The sequence below is a fragment of the Malaclemys terrapin genome, chromosome 25 (assembly GCF_027887155.1).
Source record: "Malaclemys terrapin pileata isolate rMalTer1 chromosome 25, rMalTer1.hap1, whole genome shotgun sequence".
NCBI classification, from domain to species: Eukaryota; Metazoa; Chordata; order Testudines; family Emydidae; genus Malaclemys; species Malaclemys terrapin.
The window spans coordinates 11,835,181-11,848,286 of record NC_071529.1 but is presented as its reverse complement, the minus strand read 5'-3'; the positions used below and the strand labels follow the sequence as shown (position 1 = coordinate 11,848,286).

The 13,106-nt window shown below is 43.8% G+C and overlaps 1 protein-coding gene across 1 annotated transcript in view; it reads left to right on the top strand.

The window, feature by feature from the left end:
• Positions 1-11,385, top strand: part of KPNB1 (karyopherin subunit beta 1) — a 34,227-nt gene extending 22,842 nt beyond the window's left edge. The window contains exons 13-22 of the mRNA XM_054014111.1: positions 903-1,050; positions 1,331-1,402; positions 3,146-3,290; positions 5,085-5,167; positions 5,828-5,935; positions 6,181-6,324; positions 6,434-6,539; positions 6,646-6,760; positions 7,497-7,658; positions 8,242-11,385. Coding sequence (XP_053870086.1) covers positions 903-1,050; positions 1,331-1,402; positions 3,146-3,290; positions 5,085-5,167; positions 5,828-5,935; positions 6,181-6,324; positions 6,434-6,539; positions 6,646-6,760; positions 7,497-7,658; position 8,242 — 1,084 coding nt within the window. The 3' untranslated portion in view covers positions 8,243-11,385. The remainder of the gene's footprint in view (positions 1-902; positions 1,051-1,330; positions 1,403-3,145; positions 3,291-5,084; positions 5,168-5,827; positions 5,936-6,180; positions 6,325-6,433; positions 6,540-6,645; positions 6,761-7,496; positions 7,659-8,241) is intronic.
• Positions 11,386-13,106: the final 1,721 nt, after the last annotated feature.

The window sequence follows — 13,106 nt, the reverse complement described above, 5'->3', positions numbered from 1 at the left end:
GCACCTACAGGGATTTTTCCAGTTTTTGGTCTCATTCATCCTTATTGAGATCTCCGGAGCACCTGTAAATGTATTTTCTCCTCCAGTGCTTTCCTTCAAGTCGTGGGATACCACGTAAAACTGTGTACGCAATCTGAAACGTACAGAGGTCTTCACAATATTCAGCAAGCCGTTTGAGATATCATGTCCGGCCTGAGTCACTAAGTAGTCAAGATTGTAGCAAGACAGACTAAAGGTCTCTAGAACTGTGTGTGTGGTGTGACTTTCATGACTGTAGCTTGCATGTACTCAGTGTATCGTGGTGTAGTTTTTATTTTGATACTACAGTAGCACCTAGAGGCCCCACAGCAGATCACAACCACGTTATGCTAGACATGGTATACACACAGTAGCACTGCCCCGCCCCCAAACAGCGCCCAAAAATAGACAAGACAGCCATTTTGCAGATGGGGAGTAAGGCACAGAGTAAGTGACTTGCCCAAGGACAAATAGGGAGTCTGGCTGATCCAGTAATTGAATGTTGGTCTTTTGAGTCCTTGCTCTAGTGCTTTAACTACAAGATCAGTCTTTGAGGTGGTCCCTCTAGGGTGGAGGCACATCAGGAGATAGTGTTGGGAAGTTTTTTCTGAAAGTGCTGCCCCTGCTGTCCAGGGCTAAATAAAGGACTTTCAGCATCTTTCATTAACACAGATTAATAAAACCAAACTACCAAAAATTTAGCCTAGATTCAAGCCTTGGTAATAGTACAGATATTACAGTACGTATTCTAGTACAGATAGATCTGTTCAGCTCCTGCTGTAGCATTGAGGTTTAACTTTTACTAATTGGTCAAACGAGGTCTGTATTTAAGCCAGCACGGCCACTTAGAGCAAAAAAAAATAAATTCTTTTCTTCCTGTGTAGGCCGGATGGACACCAGAATAACCTGCGGAGTGCTGCATATGAAGCTCTGATGGAAATAGTGAAAAACAGTGCCAAGGACTGTTACCCTGCTGTCCAGAAGACGACTTTGGTCATTATGGAGCGGCTGCAGCAAGTGCTGCAGATGGAGGTAGACAGACGCCAAATTTGCTACCAGGGTCACGGGGCAAATATAATACTCCGCGGCATAATCACTTTGCTGTATTCTGGCTTTAGTCTCTAGCCAAATGAGTTCTTCTCTTGATTGACTATATGGCAAGTCTTTTTGAGAAGCTTGAAGTGGAACAAGCAAGTTTAAAGCTGCATTTCTTCTGGTCATAGCACTGCCATTGCAGTGGCATCTTCATGTCCATGATACAACTAGAGACCTTTTTTCTAAGTGTTAAGAGTCTGTTTTTGTTCTCCTACAGTCCCATATCCAGAGCACATCAGACAGGATCCAGTTCAATGATCTTCAGTCTCTACTATGTGCTACTCTACAGGTAAACCACTTTCTTACCAGTTCTGACATCCACGGAGAGGAAATGGGCAGAATCTTGTGAACAGAGTGCACGCTTGCAGATGAAATTTTTAAAATGAAATTCGCTCCTTACACCCAAGTTAGTGTGAAAGGAGCAGAGGAGTTTAAACATATGAAAGGATGGAGCCTTTCACAACTAAGTGCCCGGTTTAAAAACCAACAAAATACTCTTGGTTTTTGTGGAACAGAACACATCTTGCCAGCAATATTTAAAGTAAAATATCTGTGCAATTTCACACTGGCTGTCATGTTAGTGTAAGATTGAACAATCACTCACTTTTGTCAACACTCATCAAATAAATTAACCGCTTTAACTTGTTCACTGCAGCTTGTGGTTGGAGTTCAATACTCATTTAAATTTGCACTGAAATTAAACAACTTGGTAAAGAACACCTCACGTGTTTTGGGAGCATTAGCGGGGGGAGGGATAGCTCAGTGGTTTGAGCATTGGCCTGCTAAACCCAGGGTTATGAGTTCAATCCTTAAGGGGGCCACTTGGGGATCTGGGGCAAAATCAGTACATGGTCCTGCTAGTGAAGGCAGGGGGCTGGACTCGAAGACCTTTCAAGGTCCCTTCCAGTTCTAGGAAATGGGATATCTCCATTAATTAATTAATTCCACTTGCTTGCCTAGTCTTAAAGGCTACTGAAAACTGCCATCTTTTTTCTAAGCCACTTGAGAAATCCATCAGACAGTCTTTCTGCTGTCACGTGATATCTGGCAGCATAGCTTCCTGCTGTCTGTACTGCAAAAGGGCTGGAGCTACTGTGGGATCGTGCCTACTGTATGTGTTACAGCATTGCTGTAACTTTTCTAAAGTGCAGTTAATACCTCTGTATATTACTGGAAAATATTAGCATATTATAAGCTTTAATGCACTTCTCCAAAATACTTTACAGTAGACATGGATTCAGCATGCTCCATGCAGGATTCAGAAGCAGACCCTGCTCTCTCCTGTATGGTAACATTCCTAGAGGTGTGTTTGAACATCACGTACACCGAAATAAAAGCCATTACTGAACACCCATCTTTATCTGAAACTCACTTTCCCCCCCTGTTTTTGTTGTGTGCTCATTATGGGTTCATGACTTCTCCCATTTCCATTAACGTCAGAGTCTGAAATGATTTAACACCCTCATGTTCAAAATTTAGGAATGTTGTAGAAAACCCTGTTTTATAGCATCGATGGTAAAACGTGTCCTGCCTGTTAATACTATGGTGTATGTGAAGCATGCAGGGCAACTGGAATTCCCTATCGCTTCATGGGGCTACCAGCAAAATTCAATTACAATCCACAATCGGAAATAAAATTGCTATGAGATTGTTACAATGGGAAATGAGCAGTGCTAAAAAGGGATTGCTTAAGTCTAGCCAAACATAATTCCAGGCATAAATTAAATGCCCAGAGATCAGCCTCTCTAGCAGGAAAGATAAACTCTGCTTGTTCTGTAGCTGGAAAATCAAGGATAGATGAAATGAGAACAGCATTCTGTACTTGTACTGACAAAGCATTTTTTGCAGCAATGGTTTTCAGAGCAATAGTTGATCTTATTTTATTTTTTTTTAAAGCATAGTATGGTTTTGATAAAACTGGAGAGTTCTGAGCTAGTGTGGAAAATTCAAAGGAAGAATTTAGCCTAATGTATATGTAGTGTATTACAATCTCTTCCTCCCCCCCCCCCCCCCCCCCTTCCCCCAAACCTAGAATGTTCTCCGGAAAGTGCAGCACCAGGATGCTTTGCAGATCTCTGATGTGGTTATGGCATCTCTGTTGAGAATGTTCCAGAGCACGGCTGGATCAGGGGGAGTGCAAGAGGATGCCCTCATGGCAGTCAGCACCCTGGTGGAAGGTCAGTAGTGGCGACTGGAAAAAAAAAGTCTTTTGCTTTATTCAGTGCGCAAACAGCTCCGTGTGAACAAATCAGACTTGTAGTTTTGCGATTGGCACTGTGTCTGTCCCTGACAGCTGCTACTGTTGATGAAGGCTTAACGTATAACATCCTTTGCTAAATAGTTGAGTTTACGCAGATGCAAATTTAACTGCATAACTACTCCAGAATAACGGCTCCAGATCTGTGAAGGTTTGAGGCTAGCCGCTCCAACAAATCAGATGACGGCTTGATTCTCCCAGACTGTATTTCTTGTGTGTGTGTTGTTTTCTGTAGATAACATGGGTAGTGTGTGTGCTGAATAGGCAGTATATAGGACTTTCTCTTTATTTTTGTACAGTGCTTAGCACAATGGGCTGCTGGTCTCCAGATGCTATTGCAATGACAATTCATATTCTGATTTACATTTGCTGTTATCTCTCACCATTGATTTGTGTAGTGATGTCAGCGCTTGGTGTATCTTGGTGTCTTTAAAAACCACACAGAGCAGAGACTGAAATTTATTTTTTTTTTGTTGCAAATTTTGATTCTTACTAAAGTTTGGGTTGCCGCATACCAGACCGTTTTAGAGCTTCATTGTGATTCCTCTTTACAATGCTGTTGCTATGGCATGATATTGAGCTCTAGGAATGCATTGTGTTTTCACACACTGTACGTTTGGATGTGAAAGTTGGGTGCTGTTAGAAAGCCATATGTGAGTCGCTGCTTTCTTAGAACAGGTTTGTGACTTTGCCCGGCACCCCCTTTTGGGGGCATAGACGGAGGGCGGGGGGGGGGGGGGGGGGGGTTGAATGATTTGTGACTACACTTGAAGTGATCGGTATCCTTCTGAGTGGAATCAATGGAATTGATTGGCCGGGTCTGCAAGTGAGGAAGAGGAATGCCTGATTGCTGGGGATTGGTTGTGACCCTGGCTAACGGGCTGACTTGTGCATAAACAGTATGATGCCCTTTTTGGGCAAAGCCATTCTCCTTGCCAGAGGTGAATAGTAACTTGTGGGTTAATTTGTGAGAAGGGGCTGGGGGAAGGCTGATATGTAATCTAAAAGGAAGCCTTTTCCTTCACCAAATAGTTAAATGTTCTTTAAATACAAGTACCCCAAATATTATTCCACACTTGGGCCCCACAGTCCTTCCATAGCTGAAATAGAAGCTGGATAACTGTTCCGAAAGGAGGATTTTACTATTGTCTCATTTATGCTGTCTCCCACCCCCAATCAACTTTAATCCTACGAAGTAGGACTTCTCAAACTGGTGTAGTGTGACCTGGCGCTGCCCCACGCATCCCCACACTGCTGAACGCTGCGTGGAAAACCCCACCCAGGCTCAGCCATATTTTTTGCCATGATCCCACTTGCACAGTCCTTTGCAGCCACAAAACAACCCCAGATATGTGTCGTCTGGGTAATTAAAGGCTGAAAACCACTGCTCTAAAGGGTGCTGTGTATATATTGGGGGAACCCAGGTCCTCTGTGGGAACCCTGCAGCCACCTCTGAGCACAGGAAGGATCTGTTCCTTATCTTCAGTGGACTGCATCTCCTACAATTCTCTTGAAGTCCATTTTATTACAAAAGGATGTTTTCCACTGGTGCTCAATTCGTAGTGTAAAATCTCGTGGAGAATCAATTTGTCATGCTGCTGTTGAATGTACATCCTGAGAGCTGCAAAGGCCTGGGTTTCCTTGTTGTAGACATCAGGCAAACATGTAGACTGTCCTGTGGGGATTAGACCTAATCAGAGTGTTTTCTGTGCAGTCTTGGGTGGAGAGTTTCTGAAGTATATGGACGCCTTCAAACCCTTCCTGGGCATTGGACTGAAGAACTATGCAGAGTACCAGGTAGGACCTGAACCTGGGAGCCCCACGTTCAGAACTTTTGCATCTGTTGGTAGTTAGGGATTTACAGAGTTCTTCGTGATTGCGTCCCCTGAGGCCTATTGGCTTTTGGTGAGGAAGCCAGCATGTGAGCACTGTAGGAACTCAGTAATTACTGGCTGCACTTGTAAATGAATGTATAGACTCTCCTCTATTTAAAATTGTCCACAGCAGGCGGTCATCAGCTTGACACCTGAGGTTCTGCATTGACTGCATATTCAGTGGCATTGATCAGGAGAGAAGTTGCTACTAGGAATGAATTTCCAGTAGACCAGGCATGCCATGGTATTTACTCTGGTGCTGATCCTTAGAACACCTGGCTGCTGAACTTTCTCAGCACGTCTCTAAAACAAGTATCTGTCACTCGTTGGCATCTGGAACTCTCGCCCCCGATCGGGTAAACTTATTCAGATCCCTTCTTTATGACTTCGCATTTCAACGGTTAACAAAGCTCTGACTTTCATGGGCAATTGCAGACAAGGGTCACTATTCAGTGATGATTTTAGATCCTGCCTGTCGCAATGCCATAGTTTAGTATTTTATTAGGCTAACCCTGTAAGGACAGGCAGTGTGGGGAATACCAACTTATACTGGGTTGGTGCATACTTACTATTCTCTTTGTAGGTTTGTCTGGCTGCAGTAGGCCTAGTTGGAGACTTATGTAGAGCCTTGCAGTCCAACATCTTGCCTTTCTGCGACGAGGTTATGCAGCTGCTCTTGGAGAACTTGGGGGTAAGTGCTTACCTACTTTTAGCCAGTTAAGCAAACTAGCTATTAGTGGCGATAAAGGAAAGTGAGAGGCAGAGACGGTATTGGGAGAAGTTAGAGATGTTTGAAAAAGGTTATATCAGGAGACGCAAGCAATATATAGCTAGCGAACGTGATAATTTGAAGAGAACTCGGGTGTCCTCTGTGGGGGGAGGGGATTTACGTTTCCAGTCCTTGATCTCCATTTCCAATCTCTCTCTCTTTCTCAGAATGAGAATGTCCATAGGTCTGTGAAGCCTCAGATTCTCTCTGTGTTTGGTGATATTGCCCTGGCCATCGGAGGAGAGTTTAAAAAATATCTAGAGGTTGTATTGAATACTCTCCAGCAGGCCTCGCAAGCCCAGGTCGATAAGGTAAACCAGAAGCGCACTTGGCAGCTCCTTCTCCTCCAGCGTGAAATACGTCTGTCTTAGTTGCTTGCCAAAGGCCATTGTACAGGCATGTTCTTTGTTTTCCATCTAGTCTGACTATGACATGGTGGACTACCTGAATGAGCTGAGGGAGGGCTGTCTGGAAGCGTACACTGGCATCATTCAGGGACTGAAGGGAGACCAAGAAAATGTGCATCGTGAGTATTTTGTCCTGTAGCACACTGCCTTTAGGGAAGGGGGACCTTTTTTTAAAGGTATGCTGTAACTTAAGCCTGCTACACTAAACCAGTCATTTCCTTTCAGCGGATGTGATGCTGGTGCAGCCCAGAGTAGAATTTATTCTGTCTTTCATTGACCACATTGCTGGAGATGAGGATCACACAGATGGAGTAGTAGCTTGTGCTGCTGGGCTGATAGGGTAAGCGTTCCAGACTCCTTTGGCTAGAGGATAAGTGACCGCACACTCGCCAGGTAGATTGTTAGTACCGTAAACACACTACATTACAAGAAGTGCTTTTTTTTAAGGTTATCTGCTTGAATTGGAAATGGTTCTTGAGAGACCGGAGCCTGTAAAGGGACTTATTTGAATCTTCCTTCATGTATCTGAAGTACTAACCACAGAATCTTGAGTTTTTGTAACTCATTGTTGGGTTCTAACCCAGGAACAGGCGTGAAACTGGAGGACTGTGCAGAGTGGTGGTTCCTCATCACAAGCTGTGTACCAGCCCTGTATTTGCTCCCTGTCAGTCATTGCCATGAAGGGACAAATTGTATATGCCTTAAAAGGAGTCAGGGACAATGATCTTAAAGGAAGGCTCCATACAATGAAATTTTCAGCTTGTGAATTGACAGTGAAGGGCCCAGTTCAGCTGTCATTGAAGTCAATGGAGTCTTTTCTCTTGACTTCAATGGGAGCTGGATGGAACTTCCAGGGAGAACATCCTTTGGACAGGAGACATGGATGTTTCCAGCTAATCGCCGTTTAGGAGACTGTTTGGCTCTCATGTTGCTGACCATATGCAACATTTAAAAAGGGACATTAGCTGGGAGTCGGTCTTCTCTTGTTGCTAGCAAAAGCTGATCTAACTGGCATGTTTCTGGCTGTGGCATTCAGCAAGCATTAAAGCCCATTCTCTCCTCTTTGTTTCCCACAGGGATTTGTGTACAGCATTTGGAAAGGATGTACTGAAATTAGTAGAAGCTAGACCCATGATACATGAACTTCTCACTGAAGGAAGAAGATCCAAGACAAACAAAACAAAAACCCTTGCTACCTGGGCAACTAAAGAACTGAGAAAACTGAAGAATCAAGCTTGGTAAGGACCCTTCTCCCTTTCCCTCATATTGTGAAGTGACCACATCGGTTAAACTTCTAAGCTCAGGCCCATTGAAGGAGACGCTTCACAGGAGGCTCGTGCTATAAAAAGGCTTTTCCTTGTTGAGCTTTCTGTAAACTATCCCTTTAAGGCTATAAAGCCCAGATGGCAACTGCTTGTTCCTAGAGAAAAGAACTGATGCTTGAGAGTAACAAATCTAGAGTAAGGTCCTCTTCACGCTGGAATCAGAACTATGCTGCTGTAGCTGCTAAGGAGTTCTAGTGGGTTCCAGCATGCTTTCTCTGGGTCACGTGGGCATGGATTTTTCTGAGGTTTAGTGGTTGGTTGTGGCTAGTAAAATTTAGACCCCCAGTATGAGTAAGGGCTTTTAAAAGGAACAGAGTGGGGAACAGCTTTCCTGTGCACTGTGGGATATTGTGATTCCTGAACTTGGAATTCACAGAATGACGGCCCCTTCTGGTTTTGCGAAGATACTTTTTCCTCGGCCTCTTGTAAGTGGCCTCACGTTGGCTCCAAAGAGGGGCTTTTTTAAATTTCTACACCTGTCCCTCTTTGATTGCAGATCTGTTACCATTGGGATGACACCCGAGACCCCCACTGGAAATCTCCACTCTTTTGAAAAAACCCGGAAGTGAGGAGTGTGCACGGATGCTGAATGTTTGGGAATGAGAGGATGAGTGAGTGAGGCTTGAAACACACCACATTGAAAATCCCGCCACAGCAACGACAGCAGCGGCGCTGTTCGTGAGCTGAGCACTGACTTGCGTAGAAAACCTGACATCGGCCGTCTTGAGGAAGAGGGAACGACTGATTTCTATCAAAAATAAGCAGTCTCTTCTTCCGACAGAGACTAGAACTAGCTTTTCTGTCTTTTGGCCAGTGCGAAGCGGAATGACTAGTTTGGGAGAGAGGAAACTAGGTTCACCTGTGGTGCTCTTTGTTTGAGGTCTGGCTTTTGCTGCTGAAGAGAGATGGAGTCTGGGTCTCTGGCCCGCCTTCTGTAACCTTTGCCACACAATGCTGTCAGTGCATGGGATAAAAGGAGGGGTGAAGGATTTTCAGTCTAAGAGTGAGTGTGTGTGAATGAGGCGGTATCCACATTCTCAACTTCAAGTCATTGCAGTTTATCTTTTCCCAAAAAAGGGTTAGCAGTTGCATTTCATAAACTAACCGAAGTTCAGTCTACTGATGCAGCATAAGAGATGTAAAAAGAAAAGAGAAAAAAAGGAAAGTCGCTCTTTAGGGCTTCTTATTTTAGGGAAACACTGACGAATGTTCAGAGCTCCCGTTCTGAGTGACGCTTTTCATGATCTTGTTTCATCAAAGCGCCTTTCCTTCCTTAATATTGTTCAACTGTGAATGTAGAAATGGGGGAGGGGGGGAAAAACTCTTGCGTTAGAGGGATTAGAAACAAACTGTCAAACAAGATTTCAGACTTAAACAAACAAAAAAAACCATAAATGTAAGTGCTCAGAATTGGCAATGAGAATGCAAAGGGAAAGATCTCTCCTGACTTGTACTGTAGCAGCCCGAACACCCACTAAATTGTGCCAAAGAGTTTAAAAACAATAAAGTAAAACTTCAGGTAATATTTTGGATTGCAAAATGAGGATAAATTCAATGTTCAAACAAAATCTGATAAAATGCCATTTGGAAACTGCTTGGCCTTTTGTGCTCTTTTATTTGATCGAATTTAATGTGGTATTGGTCTCTTGCTGCACTTCAAAACAAAAAAGGAAAAAAAGAGAAATTTATATAAATATATATATACTGGCTTGAGCTTACACAAGACGGCACTTGTAAAAGGTTCTATTTTTCCACTGCAGTTGAAGATTAATAAAATGGTGTCAAACATTCCCCAGTACTTTCTTTTTGTATTCTTGGTCTTTCCAATTAAAAGGGGAACCCATTAACTTTTTTTAACAGTGTACTAAAAGTCTGATGGGCAACCTTGGGACAGATTGGCTGTTTGCCTCTCCCCTTAGCATACAGCTTTTTTCTCTAAAATGAAGGATGTGAAGGATCAAAATCTCTTGTCTCTTTTTAAATCAATTTTTTTGTTCTTTGAGGCATAGTCCCTCAATTATTCTGGATTTTATCAGCAATAAGACATGAAAAATAGAGAAGGTGTGGGGTTTGAAACAGTTTTTAATTTCATCTTTATTATGCAGTTATTGATATTACCAGCATTTCTGAATTTGCAGCTTAACTTGGGCATTTTTAAAGCTGTTTGCCTGTGGGAGGGAGAAGGGAAAACCATCTAGTATTTTGCAAGAAGCAGGTAAAAATCTGTTTTATCCCCTTCCTTCTCTCCCCAACTGATCCATGATAATGGAATCCACTTCTGTTGCCCATCCGCACTGCAGCATCCACAATAGCTCTTGTACAGGGTATCGGATATGTGCCTTTCAGTGCCGGGTTCAGAATGCAGTCAAAGTGCCGACCTTTGAACCAGTGTACAAAAAAAAATCCCAGGTGTTTAGAGGTGAGGACAGCTCTGTTTGTGAATTGGGAGAGTTGACCACCTCAAAAACATTGGTTAGGGAGAGGCCTGGGTCACATTTCTATTAATGCCTTTTCTTTGTTTCGTTTCGTTTCTTGACGTGGGTTGGGGTTTCCTAAAAAAGCCATTCCTGAAGTTGGGGAGGGGGGGACGTGGAGGGGAGAAATCTGATCATTCCTCAGTGCTACCTGTTTCTGTCCTGTGTGGCTGTTCAGCTGTAGACAGCAGGAGAATAAAGTACACGGAGACAGTAGTAGAAACAAATCTTGTGTCTGTCATGTTTTTGTTCCAGGGAAAACAGTTCTTGAAACTGTTCAAGCTAATCCTTAACAACTTTCACACAAGCAACACCATCCCACAGTGTGGTAGTGAGGAAAAACTGGTCTGTCACCTCCAGTGTTGGTGCTAGGCCTGCAACTGTTATCCTTTAATCCTGTAACCACTGTGGTTTGGAGAGAGGGACAATATAAATATATTTAAAAAAAAAAAAAATCTTAAAAGCCAGTTTCACTGCCTGGCAGACTTAATTAATGGGATAAATCCTTGATTTTTAAATGTGCGATTTCAGCACCCGGATCAAAATGTGCTTGTTTCAGCAAAGCATTTTTTGGTAGCATTTTGTTAACTCCCAGCCTGGGCTTTGCACCAGCTTTGGCTGCCACATGAGGTGAAGGTTCATGTGTGATTGGGGAAGGGATACAGAGGAGAGGAAATATTGCTGTGCTGGAAGTGGCGTAAGAAGCTTTTGGTCTCAAGAAGCAGTTCCGTTCCTATTGTGCTGTAGCATTTCTGTATGTTTCTTACGCTTTTCTTTTCCTGGTCAAATGTCTCGCCAAAGGCAGCTAAGGGCACTGCCCTTGCAGTTGAATGGAGGGGGGAAAAAGTTAATGTAAACTTTCAAAGTGCCCACTTAATGCAGTCCTAGTATTTTACCTTTCAGAACCAAGCAACTTTAACTGTCTCAATTCTGTCCAATTATTGTCAGCCAGACCGAATGAGGTCAGTGCTTATTTGGCTTCGGAGAATACTTTTTTATATATCTTTAATCTGTATTGACACTTACATACTGTTACTGTGTCACCTATGAATTGGCAGTTGTGACCTGTTGACAATGATGGATTGGAAAGGGTCCCTCTTACTAACAAATTGGTACCACTGATTTTATTTACCTTCTAAATAAAAGCTGCTTTATTTTGGTTTTCATTATTTTTGCTGCTTCATTTTATATAGCTACTGCATCTCTTGCCAGAAACCCTCCTCCTCTACTTTGCTCAGTGAGACTGTGTGGGTGTACTCTCTGATTGCATGAATGACACTCTCTCGTCTAGTTTCCTGTTTGGGGGAGCTGGAGGTGACAGTGATGTCTCATCCGCCCATATGTGCTATTCGAACATGCATCATCACTGAGCAGGAATAGCAGCGCTATACAAAACTTTTCATGGAAGTCTGGCCTCTTCGATCAGGGTTGGCGGTCTGTTAGTTCGTTGATCTTCAGCGCTGCCTCTGTTCTGTATGCGCAGTTGCTGTGTAGCCTCGTAAGTGGTGGTTAGTTAGGGAAATAGTTTTATTTACCTCATACCTCCCCCTCCGCCCCCCCATGATGCATAACTTGAGCAGTGGGGGTAGAGCCACAAAGCACAGGTGAGTGGCTTATCAACCTGTTTGTAAAGGAGGACTGAGTTCACTGGGATTCCACTTACTGCCAATTAAAAACGGCTTATGATTGTAACACCTACTGCTCACTTTGACAAAGCTATTCTCTGCACATACGTATGATCTTGTATTTTGCCAAAGCCACCTCATTAATACGGCTATCGGTCACTGAAAATCTCATTTCCCCCTTTGGGCTGTGGCTGTTTCTAACGGGGCATGGCAAGCCTACGCCATCTTAGGCAAGTATTAAGCAAGTAGCTGTAGCAAAGGCAGTGCAGGGAGGTAGAATGTAATTTAGTCAACAGGGTCTTGCCATTACCCTCTTAGGTGTGGCCTTATGCTGTGTGGAATAGCTCCCTGTTTCCAGCTGCTATATAGCATTCAAAGAAGTGAAAATGGCTTTTTCATGTAGGCATTTGCAGCTGGGCTGTTCGGTGATATGCGAATGGGAGGGAAGGTGTCAATACTGAGAAACTTGAGAACAGTGTCTTATGCGAACCTCGTTAGGGACTTCCGAGTGTGCTCCCATATATCATACCTAGCATCCCTACCACCTCATGAGCGATTGGAGGCTTTGTCTGCGGAGGGGGGAGAGATGGTACACAGAGCCCCTACAGCTCCTACAATCCATACTGTGAAATCTCACCTGGCTGATCAAAATTATAGTACCTTCCTGCTCATACAAGCGAGGTTGCTAGAGTCTGGTGAAGCTGGTAGGAATCCGAGCCAGGATGAGTACCATTCTGAAAGGAGCACTGATTAGGTAAGGCCTCCAGGGAGATGATGATTCATGGCGTATGTCTCATTTTCCCTGGATCATGGTGCAGCTGGTTCCCCACTGCCATGATTCTCTCCCTACCCCTTCCTGTAGTTGTTGCTGCCTCTGCCAGGAGATGAAGATGCAACAGTAGAAATATGTGAGGATTCAACCCCCAGGCTACATTCTGCCAGTATTACCTCTCAAGAGACATCCTGCAGTTCAGCAAGTTAAAATTGTAAGCCAAAGAGCCTCCTTCAACCTCAGGGCCCCATGTAGCTGATGGGTTCAGGGGCATTAAAATCACCTCTCTGCAACTGCACGCTCGGCCCCATTAGAACACAACCTCGTCTATGACTCTGTTAATAGTAGCCTCCGGTTAGGACCCTTCCTGCTCCCTTACTCCAACTGCTGAGTTACGACTGCCTTACTGTGAACACACCCTCTAAATGTAAAACAAGAGAGGGGCATTGGTGTCCTGCACAGGAGTGAGTGCTGGAGACCATCTGCCACC